This window comes from Cyprinodon tularosa, unplaced genomic scaffold (assembly GCF_016077235.1).
Source record: "Cyprinodon tularosa strain WSP-4 unplaced genomic scaffold, ASM1607723v1 ctg304, whole genome shotgun sequence".
NCBI lineage: Eukaryota > Metazoa > Chordata > Actinopteri > Cyprinodontiformes > Cyprinodontidae > Cyprinodon > Cyprinodon tularosa.
The window spans coordinates 900930-920506 of record NW_024039013.1 but is presented as its reverse complement, the minus strand read 5'-3'; the positions used below and the strand labels follow the sequence as shown (position 1 = coordinate 920506).

At 38.8% G+C, this 19577-nt stretch overlaps 1 protein-coding gene across 1 annotated transcript in view; it reads right to left on the bottom strand.

The window, feature by feature from the left end:
- The window catches only part of st6galnac5a (ST6 (alpha-N-acetyl-neuraminyl-2,3-beta-galactosyl-1,3)-N-acetylgalactosaminide alpha-2,6-sialyltransferase 5a), a 93493-nt gene extending 74143 nt beyond the window's left edge, over positions 1 to 19350 (bottom strand). Inside the window, exons 1-3 of the mRNA XM_038291971.1 lie at positions 19206 to 19350; positions 9659 to 9939; positions 6956 to 7165 (exon numbers count right to left, since the gene is read on the bottom strand). Of these exons, the coding sequence (XP_038147899.1) occupies positions 6956 to 7165; positions 9659 to 9673 (225 nt within the window). The 5' untranslated portion in view covers positions 9674 to 9939; positions 19206 to 19350. The remainder of the gene's footprint in view (positions 1 to 6955; positions 7166 to 9658; positions 9940 to 19205) is intronic.
- Positions 19351 to 19577: the final 227 nt, after the last annotated feature.

The following is a 19577-nucleotide window of genomic DNA, read 5'->3' as shown; positions in this document are numbered from 1 at the left end:
GATTATTTGTTCAAGAGTGAATGAATTAATGAACAAATTCAAATTTTTATTAAGTGTCAAATCTAAAAAATTTGCAAAACCCATGCAGGGTTTAGATCATTGTAAACCATCCATGGTTCTCGGTATCACTTTTTTTTCTGAGGCAGCTCTACATGGTTCCCATCATAAATGGGTAGCTAAAGAAAAAAAAACCAAGTCCTATGGTTAGTTATCGAATAGAGCTGTAAAAAAAATGACAGAAATTTAGCATCTGTGGCAAGTAAAGTGATTTTTGACAACCTTTGTTCTCTGCTTTAATGCAGTATTTTATGGGAACAATTGCTGCCACACCATAGCTCAAAACATACAAATCTTCCAACTGTGAGCATCAGAGTTTCCCTGGTAAATAAATCCTCATGGTTTCAATGAGAAACAAGAATCAGAAAGAGAAATATTGCAACTTCAACACTTGCAAAAGAGGTTTTCCTTCACATGAAAAGTATCATTGTGAATGAGGAAGACTGAACCACCTATTTCTGTCTCATGCTCCACAACAAGGTGTCCCTCCTGTTTGACAGAACTCCTCTACTTTGCCTCTGCCTGACTTTTCTTTTAGGAAGCTGCATGACTTCGCTGTCAGGGCTGCAATCAGAGGAAGAAGCTCACAGATCATCAATGAGGAAAAGGAAGGAGCGCCTTTCCTGCCCTCCTTCTCCTCACTGAGAAAATAAGACACAGGATAAGGCTAAAAGAATGGAGGCTCCGCTGAGATTTCACACCATCTCTCACTTGTGCCGGTTTCTTTCCCCTCCTTCGCTCTCGTCTCATTCGCTCAAGCTGAACCTTTCCCGACTTCTGTATTCTCTTTTATCACCCTCTCCTTTTCGTACCCTTCCTCCTCTTTGTCCTCCTCTCCGATTTTCCCTGCCCTTCCCCTGAAAGTGTTTCTGAATCCCCTTCATCTCCAGTCTAACTTTTTCTCCTTATCTCGTCTCTTTCCCTCACAGCACCCATCCAGGCCTACCAATATTACGCCATAAGTAGAGAGAAATTACCCTTCATTTTGAACTAAATCAAACATGTCACACTAAAATTATTGAGCCTGGAAATCTTTATGGATTTTCATGAGAAGAAATAAGGCAGGAATGGTGGAGGGAAACGTATTTAAAATTCTTGACAAATACCGGCTGGGAGTCCACTGAAAGCATACTGCTTTTCTGACAGCTTCTAGGTTGTGAAGGCTTTAATGCTCTTGTGGAAGATAAAGTGCAGCGGTCAAAGTCTGACTGGCATCGCACCCCTGCGTGCCGGCTGGCTTATATCTCAGACAGATCAATATAGCAAAGAGGTCAGGCAGCAAAGCGGAGAAAGACAAATGGTCAAGTCAGAGGATTTTTCTAAACACTGATCATTCAGTGCTGCAGGAGAACAAAAATGAGATAAGCATGATGACTTTTGTACGGATGTGGTATCATAGAAAGTATTTAGTCCTCAGAACTGGAAAGGGCTGTAAGGCCATACTGTGGAGTGGAAAATACATCCATATCATCATTGATTACAGAAAATATGTATGGTTATAAAATGGCATGCATGAAGAGGTGTAAATGATCTGCAGAGCAGCCTTGGCCCCTAATGATGTCCCCTGTCACCTAAATGCCAATAAGCCAAAAGTGGAAACAGATCGAAAAAAATATCTGTGGCTTACTTATAATGCTCAGCTGCTCTGCTTCATCTCAAGGAAAATCAATTCTCAACTGCAGCTGTGCTCAGTGACGCATCACAGACAAATCCTCATCAAATCAAAACTCACATGGTCACTGGGTATTGGCTTTTCAGCCTGGGCAAAAAGAGTTGCATGCAACATTCTAAAAAAGGAGAGCTGGGAATTATTCTCATTTATCTAACAGGTTATTTAACACGTGAGAGACCAGTGTGACTCAGATCAAAGACAGACTAACCTCACTGGTGCACAGATTAGTCAGATTTAAGTGTCTTTTAACAATGCAGAACTTTATTTAATACTTTATGTCAAAGCAAAAATGTACAATTATTATATTGTTTATTGTCAGTAAAGATCAAGAGCAGAGTGTGGATTTATAGTTGAAAGCATATACAGTGTACAACACTTTAACCCTCTAACTTCAAATTAGACTAGAACTCTCCTGTTTACATAGGATTAACAGAACAATTTTATTTTCTAAAAGTGTAACTCACTCTAAAATGTACTTTTGGTATTTAAAAAGTGTAAATGGATCTATATTGTAGCCCTTCTGTTTTGTATTAAAACCCCCTTGGGCCACAAAAGTAGTTAAAGGATATCGATAACGCTTGAATTTCATATTGGTTTTAACATTAAATGCCTCTGGAGCACTGGCTTTGGGCATTGCTAAGGTAGCGCGTTGAATCAAGCGGCACAAATTAATAAGGTTCCAACCCACTGGGTTTCTCAAAGCCTCCCGTAACCTACAATGTCAAAGACACTGAAAACTACTCCACCTTGAAGATTTGTCAGCTATGAGTCCCCCTCTGCTCACTGTCCATGCAAAGCTTTTAAACTAAATTCTTCAAAGTCCAAAGCTAGCCATCACCAGAATTATTTTGCTTTTAAACAGTTTAGGAAAAGCCCAGAAAATTATATCATGGCTGGCAGGTCTCTGATGTGAGCTCAATGGAGCGCACCTGTGAGGCTGCCTTTAGTGATATCCTGCAAAAGGCTAGGGATATCAGAGATATCAGGGAGAGGTTAGGAAGAGTTACGACTCTTCCATCAAAGCGTTTCACCGCCTAACGAGGACTTGTTTATTTCCAGGTCTTACTTGGTTCTTTAATAAGTATAACTAGTTTGCTTTGCCACAATCTGAAACCAGATATCTCCACCATGTAGGATGAAGTTGCTCAGTGATGAGTGACTTCTTTTACGTAAGAAGAAACAGATCCTCTGCTGCAACTTTTTATTTTATATATATATTTGCTAATTAAACACAGATCAAAACACTTGAAAAGCAAAAACAAGACTAGTAACAATACTTTCCTCAACAGAATCCTAGCTTCTCATGAAGGCAGTTCTTTTTTTCTTCTTTTTCAGGGCTAGAACCAGAGCCTCTGCAATGAAAAATCCTGAAAGCAATGAGAAAATATTCCAACCTTTACTTTTTCCCAGGCGTGAAAGTCCCAGCAAATTCACCACAATGTCAGAGCATGTAATAGTTTAAGCAAGCCAGGAGCTCCATCTTAGACTGAGGTCGCCGAGTTTTTCGGTGTTAAGGACAATCATAAAAACACTGAACTAAAATGCCTCATTGCTGTAAGAGAAAGCCTTTCCTCTCTGTAACAAATATAGCAGAATCAAAGTTTTATCTAATGAACCAGAGGACTCCTAAGCAGAATAAAAGTACAGATGTCTAGCCATAATGAACAACATAAAATATCAAATGTTGGGACAAACGCATCATACCGACAGTAAAGCAAAAAGGCAGAGGTGTGAGGGTTTAATCCGGATTCAAGCTTATTTGTGGAGCCATTTTTTTCAAACAGTTAACCAAGATCTCCACTCTTTACTAAAGTGGTTAATGATAATGGTTGTAAATCCACATCGTTTGGACCCAATGTCCTCCATACTTTAGGTGGTTCCCTGTTGTTACACACTAGACTTAGATGAATAGAAGATTAATGTGCAACACATGGGGGCATATGGAGGTCATTGAGCAGAGAAGCATTTAAACGTGAAGCACAGGAGACCAGTTTAAAGAATCCCTATTCTGAAATGAAACATGAGGCCTTCTGTCCAGCAGATGAAGCTTTTCCCAAACTGGGTCATCACTAGGACACTAATCCAAAACAAAGAGACAAATTTACAACAGAATGGCTGAAATAAAAAATAAAAAAAACATGCCTACAAACCTTAATCAACTGAGCAATACTGTAAGAATTAGTGATCCAAAGTTCCTCCACAAAACATCGAAAGACTGACAGTACGGTTCAAAATCATATTTATTTGTATTTCGTACTTAAAAACAACTTAGAGAGAGGGTACTTAACATAAATTAATGCAAATTAATTGCTTGAGTCAGCTTTAAAGAAAGTTTTCTGAACCACAGTAAGAACTTAAAAATAACTGCCCACATCTCTTCCAGGAAAGCAATCAAGATATAAGCCATTATGTTTGTTTATGTGCCGGAAATGGCTTTTTGACAGAGCCAGCACCACATTTAAATCATTCCCCAGAATCTAAAATATCATCCAAAATTTTTAAAGCTTTACATAAATTAGTGGAAAGCTCCCAGAAAAGGTTTCTGATATATGAGTCAAACTTCCATAAATTACAGAGAACTTTTACTACAGTTTTCTCTGGTTGGCAACATTTTACCAGACAAAATTGTTGCCTTCATTTGCCATGCAGCATGAAAATTTGACAAATATTTTGTTTTCTGTTATATATTTCACTCTAAGCTCCTTCTTCAAAGACCAGCCTCCATGTGTAAATGAGTGCAAGATTAAGAATCTGTTGAGGCCACTTGGTGTATTATTTAGACGAAGGTCATTTACCCATCAGGTTATTTTTCTGAAGCAAACAAAAACACATCAACTTTCAAATGTTTGCAGCTGACACATTCTCACGCTGTTGATTTTCTGTAATCTGTACAGCAACAGCCTTCTGCAAGTGTACACAGCTTGCTGTCCAATTACTCACATGCAAATGCCATAATCTGACGATCCATGCTTTCCAGAGGCCGGGCAGATTTCCCTGAGACAGAGATGGCACAAAGAACTGATTTGTCACTCATGGTGTCCTCGGTTCTGCCACAAATGGATTACTGAACGAGCCAACTAGTAACCAGACCAGGGACCCGTCAGCCACAGAAGTGACTTTTCATGTAGAGCCAGTCAAACAGCCACAGATATTCAAAGGGACAGTGGGGAATGCAGAGTGGCATCAGAGAGAGAGGCAAAGCTACTACAAAAGAATACTGGGATGCGACATGAATCTGGGCAGAAAACTAAGGAAAGACTCAGGCAGAGGCAGAAAAACTAACATGACCACACATTGACAGAAAAAGACGGTCATGAGAAATTTCTACATTTGGGTTCTTCATTATGCTTTAAAAAAATTAAGAGGTAAAATAACAAGGAAGCTTAAATATGGACACGGACAAGCTACAAAATAACACAAAGGTGAAAAAAAACAGAACAGAAAATGTATTCATAAAAATGATTTAGTTACAGAAGAGGAATTAAAAAATGCACAATGGAGAATGGAAATATGGCAAAAACAGCAAGGAGGAAATATGAGTTTTGAAGGTGAAGGATAGTTAAAGGAAGAAAATAAATCTGGAGAAGTAGAAAAAAAATCAAGGCTGTCCATTGAGTACAAAGAAAATTTAAATTTGAAGAATAAAAAATAACTACATAGAAATATTAACGTAGAGCAAAAAGCAAATACTTTGTAGAATTTGAGGATGCAAAAAACTGATGAAAGTAGGAGAAGTCAGAATAAATGTCAAGGTTTACTGAAACAGGCATGGGAATAATATTTGAAGAATAAACAGTCAACTGTGATACCAACGTATTACAAATAAAAATATTTCAGGGTCATTTCAGTTCTGAGAAGACCATCAAATGAATTAATACAGATGGAAAAATACTACAGATAAGAAAAAATAAAATTGAAGACATAAATTTTCCACAGAAAGAATAATACTTTTTAAAGAATCCAAAACGGCAAGAGAGAAACATAGGACACCCCCTCCCCCCAACACATACAAGGGTAACTGAGAATTGTAAATCATTTAGATCAATGAAAATAACTGCACAAGGATGTCAGAGCATCACAAATTAAAAATGGGACTTCTGGTTGTTTCAAAAGTGGCTTAAAACAGTCAAAGTGACCCAACAGGTATGCAAGAAATGACTAGCCTACAGAAAAAAATCTAACATGGAGCACATCAAATACTAGAATGACTTGAATACACATTGCTGGAAACCTAGAGATGTAAAACTATCAAAAGGTAAAAATATTACATTTATGGATTATAGACTAAATATAACTATGCATGGATTTTCAGAGATAAAAAAGGCTGTGCTTTTAATCTGTTTTTGAGAAATCATAAAAGAGACACAAAAATATAAGCAAATCAACATTCAATTTTGGATGACAAATTAAACTACAACAGAAAAAAGAGAGGAACAACTAAACAGAGACCTTAAAGTATAATAAATAGAAAATGATGTTTCATTAGATGCAAAATATAGATGCATAAAATACAGATGCCAAAAACTGCATGAGGAGCATGTTCATCGAAATCAACAAAAAGACTATTGCAAACTATAATATGACCAAAGAAGAATAAAAGTAAACTAAAAAGCTTCAAAGTCGATAAGCATCACATTGTCCAAAATGTTGCCTCAATAAGCCCTCAATTCATGAGCAGGTAGGTCTGTTTTGCTTGCAGAGCCCTTGCTCCCTGCTACTCACATTGATTGTTTTCTCCTGGCTTGGTAAACAGATGGCAGTCAATACCCCCCCACCCCCCCTCCCTGACTCCCAACAAGTGACGTCAGGGTTCAGCTTGCTGAGGGTCTCCTGGGATTCTCAATTAGAGTGGAAGAATGCAGCCGAGGATTTCATTTGTAGCCTAAACTGTTATTAGCAACGACAGGTGGGCATTGAGTGAGGCGCAGCACTGCTGGAGAAAATAGGGATAAACGACAGAGAGCAGGGCCCTCCCTCTCTAAAGAGGAGAGCAAACAGATGATGGTGGGCAGCAAAAAGAGAGTGCATGTGTGGGCTTTCATGATCGAAGTGTAAAGAAGTGAAGATGTGTAGCCGAAGCGGAGTCCTAATGGAGGAAATTTGAAACCGCCTTTATTTTCAGAAAGACTCAGGAAACCAACTTTGCAGAGCATTAGATCTAGAATCAAAGCCTTTTTCTTTCCCTCTGAATTAAGGAAGAGACAGGAAGCAGCCACATCTGCCTACCTTATGGTCGATGATGCCGATGTATCCCTGGAGGGCAGGCAGGTGAGGCTTTGGCGTGCTGACGGAGGCTTTGGGGGGCTGCTGCAGATGTTCATGCTGTTGTGCGCGGGTGTCGTTAGTGTCCCTGGAAGGACTGTTGAAATTCCCGTTGTACACGAGGAAAAAGCTGGCACACAGGAGCAGAACCAGAAGCACAGCTACCCCATGGCGCTGAAACAAAAGACAAGAGCAGATGTAGCCAAATTAGCCCAGCTGAACTCGAATTAGACGTGCCATTTGAAGCAGCAATGCCCATCGTCAAATCATTGATTCCTGCATGTTTTATTTAGATTGACACACCTGAAGCTAATGAAGGGTCATTACTAAATGCTGAGGAGAGAATTGAACTGTTCAACAAGCTTTTTTTGGAGCAAGGAGTTGACTGAAACATGCTGAAATCTGACCATAAACAACTTCTTTTGATGAAAGGAAGTAAATAAATGTGTTTAAAATCTGTGTAATGACCTGGAATTAATATTAATGGAGCAATTTGCACTGCAAATGGGAATCTAACAGAGAAGGAGCTGAAAATAGGTTGATGACAAGGAGACCATCCTACATTTAAAGGCTTGCTGCCTATCACCTAAGATGAATCATGAAATCACCAACTGAAATGTCTTTGTGTGAATTTTCAACATATCAGCAAGAGGTGATTAAAACATTTTTGGCAAACCAATAAAAAAAAACAAAAAAAATCAAGGTTAAAGGGAAATAACTTAATCTCAATCTTTCAGGTTTATTAATCATGTTCAGTTTAACTTTTTTATTTTACTCCTGCTGCTACTACTGCATTGCCATTGCTTTTGTATAATTAATATGTTTAAACTGAGAAAATCTTCACTCGTGTAAGTTAAAAACATCTGTGCCGTTATTTTGGGAATTTTTACCCCCACAGCTGTCAGAAAGAAAGTGACAGAAAGCATCAGGCTTCAACTTTTTCCTATCATCTGTTGGCTGTTGTTGCCAGTTCTCATTCTCTGCCTGCATCAGACTCCCACACAGACAGTAACAGAAGGAGCATGAGCCTTCAGTTTGTATTGTTACATTTAAAGCAAATAGGAAAGCTTTCCAGTGAATTTTAAAGTAAGAGAAGAGGCAAGCATTAATTACAGGCTTCCATGTCTCCGTCTGACTAGCTGTTCTGAGGAAATATTCACTCTTTAACAAACTCACAGCAACACAAATTAGTCTTTCTTCTAGAGAGTTTCTTAAGGGGTTGTGTAAATCGGGGGAACTTATAATCTTGGGGTGCAAAACTAAAACCAAAAAAGACAATTTCAGAAGTTTTATTTAGATATGTAGTTGATGTGAAAATATATATTTTTTGTCAATTTCAAAAGCAATTCCCATCAGGATTTTATTAACAACACAATAATCTATAAGTTTATATTTTGAATTGTTATATTTCATTTATCACTGAGCATGGACCTGATTTCAACTTAAAGCTAAATGTGTAGATATCAGTAGATTTAGAGCAGGGAAAACTAACTGATCTTTTAAAAAAAACTATTAGTACTATAAACTAGAATTAAAAATCCTGCAAAAAATCGTAGAAAGTATAAAAAACACATGTAAGATTCCTTATTTTTTATGCTGTGATATTGCTGTGATATCATCGCTGTACAGGAAAAGACTGTATTTGCTGTTTATTTGCAGACAGACAAACAGACAATATGAAAGACAAGAATAGAACTCAACTTTGTGACCAGCAGTGAAAATACGTCTGACCATGTTGCCTGGTTAACCACTGTTGTTTCCTTGGACCACTTTTTATACTGAGCATTGCAGAACAGCAATTGTGCAAAAAGCACAAGAGATTCTCTGATTCTCTGTTACAATTAGATTGAAATCCATACTCTGCCCCAGCTGTCATGCATCCAATCAATTAACTGTGAGGGGAAATACATTTTTCCTTATAACCAATAGGCATTCTACCCCAAACGGATGCCGTGATGAAAAGACAATCAGTACTGATGACAGTTTTGATTGGCCATAATGCTAAAGAAAAAAAAGGCTGTAACTGAATTTGCGCATAAATTGTTAATATCACCTGAAAGAGAACCAAATAACCCCCCACCAGCCCCTCCTTGGTTGCAACTGGTTTTATCATATTGAAAAAACATCCAAACTGCTGTGATCAAAGCAGATTTACCTGGACAAAAAACATTTATCAACACGAATAAAGAAAAAAGTTCAGAAAATGCTATCAGTGATTATTTCATGTGTGTATATTTTCTGTTTGGACACTTTAGTCTAAAGGAGAAACATGAGAAGATAAAGAAAAAAGTTGGAGATTCTATTTAGGAAATTGATTCGAACATGCGGCTATTGACTTTTTCTTTATTGAATCTGCTCATAAATTTACAGTAACTTCAAATGTTTGGTACTTTTTAAAGAAAAAAAATAAAATCTTCTGCGTGAGATGGAGATCAGAGCAGTGCGCGGTGGTCTGCGCTTTAGCGGAGCTTCTATTATTGTCCATCCAGGGCGCACAGCTGGATGCCCTATTGTTCATATCCTCTAATCTCCTGATCCGACATCATTGCACACAGAACCATGATGCTATGGGGCGATCTGATCCGGTTGTACTCGAAGGAATGTCGTTGTTATAAATAAAAGAAAGCCCCCCATAGACAGTTGTATGTGCGCGGCAGAAACATTTACCATAGGTGTCTTCATTTTGTCTTATCGCTGCGGCTCAGTGCGTCTGGCTCCACTTTCTGCTCTCATGGTCCGGACTCATCTGCGCGCATCTCTCCTAGATCCGCTGCGCTCCTGATCCCAGCCTGCCTCTGAGCGTCAGTGTCTCCTGACAGGAGTCCAGGCGCAGTTCATACAGAGAGGAAGGAGACCGCGGCGACAGATGTTCACTGTGCCGAACATCTGCTGGGTCTTAACGCCGCCACGTTCCGGGGCTGGAGGAGGTATCCATCAGGGCGCTACAACTTTCATCCATGAGAAGAAAAAAAACACAAAACATTACTACAGTTTAGAGGTACAGTGGACAGAGTCGTTGCCAGAATTTTTTTAGTATAAGGGTGGCCAGGCATAAACCAATATACTGTACACTGAGGGGTGGCCGATAGTGGATAGGCACCAGATCCTCAGGGTCAGTCTACTGTTCCAACAGGAAAATTAACAAGCAAAACATCCATATTTTCTAAATAAAGACACACTACACTTTCCTACAGCCTTTGATAACAAATAACACATACATTTAAACATCCGTGCTTTCTAAATAAAAGGTAAAGTGGGTAAAACTCTTTCAGTTTTGAGTTCTTGGGCGTAAATCTTTTGCATTGTCATACTTTAACATCAATAAACATTCTGCATAAAATTTATATTTACAAGCACTAATATCTACTTAAATTGATTATTTGATAAGTTTTTATTAAAATTGTTGATTTCACTGAAGACTCCTAGATTACCAGAGACACATTTTCTCTTTACCCTATATAACACGAAATCTAGTTGTGAAAAGAGCATGAATTCTGTACTTATTATCTTTGATAGGGCTGGGTAAAAAAATCGATTTATTTTTGCAAAATCGATGTCTAGGGAATGAGATTGATTAGTTTTATAGTGACGTGCATGATGTTCACATTCAAATGAGCAGGAAAGATGGTAAATGGTAAAATGGTAAATGGCATGTACTGATAGCAAAGAAACAAAAATCCAGAGAAAATGTCTTACATATCAACCGAAGGAGTTTGCCCTGCAACCAGAGGGTTGTCGGTTCACGCACCGGCTCCGGCTTTCAGTGTCATTGTGTCCTTGTGCAAGACACCTCATCCACAATGCCTACTGATGGTAGTGAGAGGGACTGGTGCCGCCAGTGTACGGCAGCCTCAGTGAGCCCCAGGGCAGCTGTGGCTATAAGGTAGCTTGTCACCATCAGTGTAAGTGTGTTGGTAAATTGTTATTGTAGTGTTAACCGTTTTGGTCTTATAACTTGAAAAAGTGCTATATAAGTACAGGTAATTTACCAAAAAAGGAAAACAAACCCTTCCACCAGCATAAAACAACCCAACCAAACTTCAAAGAGTAAATTATAAGTTAAACAAACAATCACAAAAATACAAACAACAATACTAAACAACACAGAAGCCATGTTTTCATTCAAATGTCAGGCGAATTTTGAGCAAACTTTTTAAATATAGAAAAAAAAGTTTTTAGATTATCGTGTCAGCTATTATTACGTATCCATGTTACACGCTATTAAAGGAAAAGTGTGATTGACTATTACATTTGGGATGTCAGTAGGGGACAGATGATCAGTGATGTGAGGTAAATATTTATGTTAGAAGCTATTTAACATATGTGTTTTCATCTCCTTTTTTTCATTTACTCTTTCTATAAAAAAGTCAAAAAAACATCTAAATTGAGCAATTGAGTCTGTTGATTCGAATATTGCTATTTCTATTATGTTCCTCTAATTTCCATCCATTCATCTTCTTCTGCGTATCCGGGGTCGGGTCGCGGGGGAAGCAGCTTCAGTAGGGAGACCCAGACATCCCTCTCCCCAGCCACTTGGGCCATCTCCTTCGGGGGAATCCCAAGACGTTCACCGGCCAGCCGAGAAACATATTCCCTGCAGTGTGTCCTGGGTCTCCCCCTGGGTCTCCTCCCGGTGGGACGTGCCCGGAACACCTCACCAGGGAGGCGTCCGGGAGGCATCCTAACCAGATGCCGGAGCCACCTCAAGTGGCTCCTCTCGATGTGGAGCAGAAGCGATTCTACTCTGAGTCATCCCCGAATGACTGAGCTCCTTACCTTATTTCTAATGGAGAGCCCAGACACACTACAGAGAAAACTCATTCCGTCCTCTTAGATCCGGGATCTCATTCTTTCGGTCATGACCCAAAGCTCATGACCATAGATGAGGGTAGGAATGTGGATCGACCGTTAAATCGAGAGCTTTGCCTTTTGGCTTAGCTCTCTCTTCACTACAACAGACATGTACAGCGCACGCTTCACAGCAGATACCACCTGTCGATCTCCTGCTCCATCTTCCCCTCATTCATGAACAAGACCCCAAGATACTTAAACTCCTCCACTAGGGGCAGTACATCCTTCCCAACGCAGAGACGGCACTCTACCCTTTTCCGGCTCAAGACCATGGTCTTGGATTTGGAGGCACTGATCTTCATCCTGGCCGCTTCAAACTCGGCTGCGAACTGCTCTAGTGGGAGCTGTACATCACGCCCCGATGAAGCCAATAGAACCACATGTCAATATTGATGGGAACATGTATAAAGAAATTAATGTCATATAATAAACAGTAGTAAAAAAAGTGAGAAATTATTAAAAACAAGCTCAAACCAAAACCAAAACACAATACTAGTGGATTATGACAGAGTATGTAAATAGAAAGAATGACAGAAGAATATAAAGGTGGTTTCAAATAATATAAAAAGGTATTGTTTATTTTTCTCTTTAAAAATTATTTATTTATAATTTGAAATTCCTTCCATTAAAAAGCTGACTTTCAATGTTAAAACTCAGAGCTTATTTTGTTCAAACATTTTTCTCATTTCCATTTTCCCCCTATAGTTATGTAGTCAACAAATTGTTGTGGTATGTCACAACATGTTTTTTTTTAACATTTACTTTATCATTATACCGTAACATTTCTTTATCACTGTAGTTAATTCCCAAGAAGAAACACAACCAATCTAAAATGACCATTTCTATGATATTTCATGAATGTATTGTTTGAGCTGGCTATTAGATTTTAGGCCTTGGTCTCTTTTAGTCCTGAAGAAGTACATACGTATATCACTCATCTTGACTATAAAAGGGATGTTTAGCCTTTTTCCTATCACCCAGGATTATAAAAGCTATAAAAAGTTTTAGCTTTAATCTCTCTTTAATCCTGTTGGGTATGAGGCATTTCATATCTAAAGCACCAGCAGCATCATTTAAAGCATTAATATTTATGTCTTGTGTACAAAGAACTTCTCAAGTCAAACTTTGAAATGCTGCTTGAAGAGAAAACTTGAAAACATATCTTTCAAGGTCATGGAAATGAAAATGATTTGCTGACGTTCCCTTATTAGTTTATTTCTTTACAGATAGTATAAAAGAACCCATGGGCCCTTTCTAAAATGGTAATTGTTTGAAGACAAATATACAACGACTAACAGTGGTTATTTTAGTGAATATAAATGAAATAATATTAAATGTCACAAATAACTACTATTTTAATGACATGATAAGATAATAATCATATGATGAAAGTGAATAGAAACAGGGTGAGCTGGCAAAGAAGCAACAAAAGATATAGTAGATCTTATGAAATATCTGCTTCCTTTTGTTGCCACATATTTTGTTGTCTTTGTTAGTTAATAAAATAATTTTCAGCCTGTCCATAGTTCAATAGGATTGATGAATGGACAGATGTAACACTGAACATTTAGAAGCAACTCCTTAAACTAAAGAAAAAACTCAGCGGCTTCTTTTTTGGGTGAGAAAAAGACTGGAAATGAAGTATTGATGAGTACATGAGTAGCAATGAGTAGTGTATTAAACAAGTCAATCAGAGAAAATAAAAACAACCCACAACGCCACAGCAATTGGCTGATTTTTTTTTTGCTACTAATACTGTAGTATAGCTTTTATTTAATATGAGTTATTGCTCCTTCAATTATTGGATTAATCATCAAATGCTTTATCACCATCTATTAGGGACTTGCCAGCTGTTTTTTTTTTTTTTTATCACAATCTACATGGAACAAAAAAGAAACAAAACAATTAAATGCTGAGTGGAGCCACTAAAGCGTTTACGCCTGTTCAACAGAAAACAAACTTAATCGAGATTATGGATAATCTTTGTAGAATAGTGAGAAACTTTCCCGAGGCAACAGCAACATTAGTGTTACCATCAGAGTCACAGCAGATAATGTGAAACCTCTTAGTTTTGATTGCCTAACAACACCTTCCAGAAAAGCAGTTTAATAGAAGTGCTATCTTTTTCTTTTCTATGTGTTTGTTTGTTGATGGGCTTTGATGAGGCTTTTGAGGACTCCAATCTTAAATGTTTGCTCTTTTAGGAAGATTAAGCAAGGTAGGGCTTTTTTTCATATTGCACATTTTATTATTGAGATTATTCAAAGTGCTGTAAATGAACAAATTACCAGGGTCGTTTTAGAAAAGAATCCTGTAGATTTTAATGCAGGTAAAATTTGCCTGTTTTCATTTAATCATATTGAAATTTGGATGCTTATTTTCAAATGATCAAATATTTCTTGTACCATAAACCATGATAATAATTTTAGATATTGTCCTTGTTTTATATTAACCATGTCCATTGGGTGAGGAAGATGAAAGTTATGCCCTGCAGCTGGCTCTGCAACATCGATATCGCAAGATACTCCGCAGAGATGTGCCTCGAATGTGTTGTGCCATGTGCCATGATCGTGGTTTTAGACATTGGGAACAAGTGTCCATGTTTGATCTTGACATGATGACCAGAGAAGAAGATGCAGTTTTGGCTCATGGAGCAGCTGTGAAACCTACTCCCCTTTTTCAGCCAACTGATTCCACAGGAACTTCCACAGAGCTCTGACTTGCCACCCCTGCTGCGTTGAGAACAGTAACGACCTCAGCACACAGGATTTCATTTTCTCTTTCCATGAAGCTGCCTGGGAGTTCCAACCACCATGGAGATCCAGCAAAAAGGCCCCGATCTCTAGAAGGACCAAGGATAAGTCATGATGGCTGACTTCAGAACCAAACTGCTGCAAAACAGACTTTTTGCAACCCATTTCTCTTGAGTGTCAGAACTTACAGAGCCAGACTGGCTTACACTGTGAGATTTTTTCAATTGTTGAACGCGACTACTGCTCACACTGTACGACGAAACCGCAGGGTTTCGTCAAACAGTGTGAGTTCACAGCTCACGATTAATTTCGGCCCGACGCTCTGATGCGATCTACCTGCTCAAACTGCACGTCTAAAAATCACGTCATACTCAGCTCCGTAGTGAGATGGAGCTGCTCTGACTTATCTTTCTGAAAGCCAAACAAATAGAAGGGGAAATTTAGCTCACTATAGTGAAACGCGCTGCCTTGGCAATTTGTTTAATTTTGTGCTGAAAGCCCTAAAAAGAAAAGGCAATGACGTATTTGGACAAAGACATGGCTAAGCAAACGTGGCTACTATGGTCTGTCAATTTTAAAGAAAGAACTCCATTTCACCCACACATCCTGCCATGCTTCTGTGTTTACATCTAAGAGGAAGAAGAAAAAGAAGAATCCTTGTTTGTGCATGCCCACTAAGTGATTTGCCCACGACGGTCTGGAGAAAATCAAACATGTTTGACCTCACGATTACCAATGGGGAGGTGGTGGTGAGAGGCTGATCGCCCCTCGTTACCCCCTGTACACTGCACAACTCACAATGCACGGTCAGGCTGAAAGTCGACCTGGTCGAGAAATTCTCGCACGACTGGAAAATCTCCCGAAAATCACACAGTGTACGCCCGGATTAAGGATCCCTTGGTGTGAGCCCCATGGACTAGAAAAGCCCAGTTTGCCGTGAGTGGCAGTGCTAAGCTGCTGCTGGATGAAACTCAAACCTTCCGAAAACTGACATGGACAGACGTCTTCAGGTCTGGCACAATTAGGGACAGAACAAACAATATGTCTTTTGATGATTTTGACCATTTCATCTTTTAACTGATGAGTAAAGACAAAGCTAACAGGATGGATTGCATGCTATGCTATGCTACATTAATATAGCTGTTGTCGAAGCTCAGCTTTCTCTAAGGGTCTAAACACTCATATAACATTAGTGTTCATGTGTTCCTCACATGTTCATTACATTTCGATTGCCAAGTATGACCAAGAGTCATTTAGCGGAATCCTGATGTCTATTCGCTGCTAGCTATTTCAAAGAGGGTAAAGAATCATTTAACTAAAGGTTACTGGTTCCTGATTAAGCAAATAATTTAATAAAACATTATTTGGCCAAATAATGTTTTATTCACCTCATGGATTTGCATTGTGAATTGGTCTGAAAACATTCCAATTTCTTTAAAATTTGTGAAAAGCTAATTTGATCATATCCCAAATTCTTCCAGATAAACTTTGGTTTTCAAACACAAAATCCATCTTAAACAGTAATATGGTTTTCAACCATGTTTCTCCTTCCTCTTTGTACATAGCAGTTTAGTTGAGTTTCAGTAGTTTTAGTTAAGAGTTTTAAACTGAAATACACTATATTGCCAAAAGTATTTGCTCACCTGCCTTGACTCACATATGAGCTTAAGTGACATCCCGTTCCTAATCCATAGGGTTCAATATGACGTCGGTCCACCCTTTGCAGCTAGAACAGCTTCAACTCTTCTGGGAAGGCTGTCCACAAGGTTTAGGAGTGTGTTTATGGGAATTTTTGACCATTCTTCCAGAAGCGCATTTGTGAGGTCGCACACTGATGTTGGACGAGAAGGCCTGGCTCTCAGTCTCCGCTCTAATTCATCCCAAAGGTGTTCTATCGGGTTGAGGTCAGGACTCTGTGCAGGCCAGTCAAGTTCATCCACACCAGACTCTGTCATCCATGTCTTTATGGACCTTGCTTTGTGCACTGGTGCACAGTCATGTTGGAAGAGGAAGGGGCCAGCTCCAAACTGTTCCCACAAAGTTGGGAGCATGGAATTGTCCAAAATGTCTTGGTATGCTGAAGCATTCAGAGTTCCTTTCACTGGAACTAAGGGGCCAAGCCCAGCTCCTGAAAAACAACCCCACACCATAATCCCCCCTCCACCAAACTTTACACTTGGCACAATGCAGTCAGACAAGTACCGTTCTCCTGGCAACCGCCAAACCCAGACCCGTCCATCAGATTGCCAGATGGAGAAGCGCGATTCGTCACTCCAGAGAACGCGTCTCCACTGCTCTAGAGTCCAGTGGCGGCGTGCTTTACACCACCGCATCCGACGCTTTGCATTGCACTTGGTGATGTATGGCTTGGATGCAGCTGCTCGACCATGGAAACCCATTCCATGAAGCTCTCTGCGCACTGTTCTTGAGCTAATCTGAAGGCCACATGAAGTTTGGAGGTCTGTAGTGATTGACTCTGCAGAAAGTTGGCGACCTCTTCGCACTATGCGCTTCAGCATCCGCTGACCCCGCTCCGTCAGTTTACGTGGCCTACCACTTCGTGGCTGAGTTGCTGTCGTTCCCAAACACTTCCATTTTCTTATAATACAGCTGACAGTTGACTGTGGAATATTTAGGAGCGAGGAAATTTCACGACTGGATTTGTTGCACAGGTGGCATCCTATCACAGTTCCACGCTGGAATTCACTGAGCTCCTGAGAGCGACCCATTCTTTCACAAATGTTTGTAAAAACAGTCTGCATGCCTAGGTGCTTGAATTTATACACCTGTGGCCATGGAAGTGATTGGAACACCTGATTCCAATAATTTGGATGGGTGAGCAAATACTTTTGGCAATATAGTGTATGTTTGACTTGGAGCTGAATGATTTTTGTTAATAAAATCCTATATTGTGAACAGAAGTTGTGGTGAATTTATTCCACATATGTGCAGAATTAACTGTTTGACCATGATTAGTGCTCGAATCACTCTTTCATCTTTTGTTCTAACACACAGCTAGTAGGGCGTGTGTTCATAAACAGTATATAACAGCTGAAATAATATCTGATTAAATAAGATATTTACCAGCCCTACCGTGGAGGGCAATAAACATCATTAAGTATCAGAAATATAAATTCCCAGCTGGTGGGAATTGAATATAACAGTTATTCACAACATTAATATGGCATCCAACCTGGATACAGTTATTCACAACAGATGACATTAAATGTTTTTCTTCTGATTGTAAACAAAAAATATATATATTGTCTTTGGGCCAGAGTCTTTCAAAATGAAGCTGTCAGTCACTTTAACTGGATGGGATTAAATTGATCTCAGATAATAATGTAAAAAACCTTGGTGTTAATCTGCATCAGGGCTTGTCACTTAAATCCAATATCAAAGAGGTTTCTAGAATTTTCTTATTTCATCTTCATTGCAAAAATGTACAATAAATTGTAATTAGCCAAGCTGCATCATTTGATTGTTTCTCTTCACTTTCTATCTGCAGGTGTACTTGTGGTTCCTAGATCTTCTTGAAGTAAAATGACAGGCTCCACTCCTGTGGAACCAACTACCAGTTTTAGTCTGTGATGCAGACACCCTGTCTACTTTTGAGACTAGGCTTAAAACTTTCCTTTTTTATAAAATGTGTATAAATATAGGGAAAAAAATGCTGCTTTTGTCTTTGAACGAAATGCACCCTTATGTTTACGTTAAGCTTTAAACAAAGAGGATGCATATTTTTCCAAAGGACTAATGACATCAGACCAAAATTGGATACAAACCTACACCCTTGAGTATACCGCAAAATGTTTACATAAATACAAATAAGTACCCATAAACAAATCAAGTTCAATAAAAAGTTCAATAAAAAAAATTAAAAAATCACACAACAAATACACGCCAAACCTACTCCCTGATTATTTTGGTTTGCTTCAAAAGCGCCAAACCTGGAAGAGGTAGGTACTATAATCAAACATATATTTTGTCAATCTAATAAGTTAAACAAATAACCGACATTTATGTCTGCATTCTCTTTTTACAGACAGGATGGCCAGTCCTGCTCCACAGGAATATGTGAAAAACATCCAAACAGAACCACGATAAAGAAAAACAACTCAACTATATGGTCTCACTTAAAGATAAAGAACACCAAATCAATGATCCCTTTTCAGGAAGTTATAGGACTTCTGGTCTCCATTACATACTATATGCATTCACTTTAATCTCTTTTGACATACAAACCCACTCAGAGCTCATTTGCTCAACTTTCTTTCCTACAAAGTGCAACTTATAGGGCAAGTTTACTTTTATCATTTAAACCAAAAAAAATTAATGCAGGCACTGTGGAGCAAATACTGTCCCCACATGCCTCAATGCTGTCAGTTGGGTTACCATTTATAGAAAACTTTTGAATTAAATTGTCTCTGTAAAGTGCCTCAAGATGACGTGTTGACAGATGAATCATGCTATATAAATAATTTAATAATATTAATATTGAATAAAGTTTTGATCATAGTTAAACTGACCAAAAAACTTTACCTTTAACTTTAACTTTACCTTTACTGTTACCTTTACTTTACCAAATGAAGAAAAACAATGTGTGTCACCTGAATAGTGGATAAAATCCTTCTGTTCATCTGGTTTTCTTGATGTAGCCACCTCTTCTGGGTGACTGTTTTCACCTAATGTCAAGTGGAAGAAGAAGCCAGATGCATAAGAAGCCGCTATTGTAACCTGGATGGCTCTCGGTGAACACAAACTTTTCCAGGCTGTTGTTACTCAACCAGTGATACTCAAACAGCAGTTCACTGGCAGACTTCCTTATCTATAAAGTTTTCCATTTCTTTTGCATTGCAAATCCATCCTTCCCTGCCATCTTTCAGCTTTGCATCCTTCACTCCCTCACGATTCTTCTGATTGGCTTACCATACATCAAAGCCTTAGGAGTGCTCATAGGTAAAACAGTCATTAATAGACTT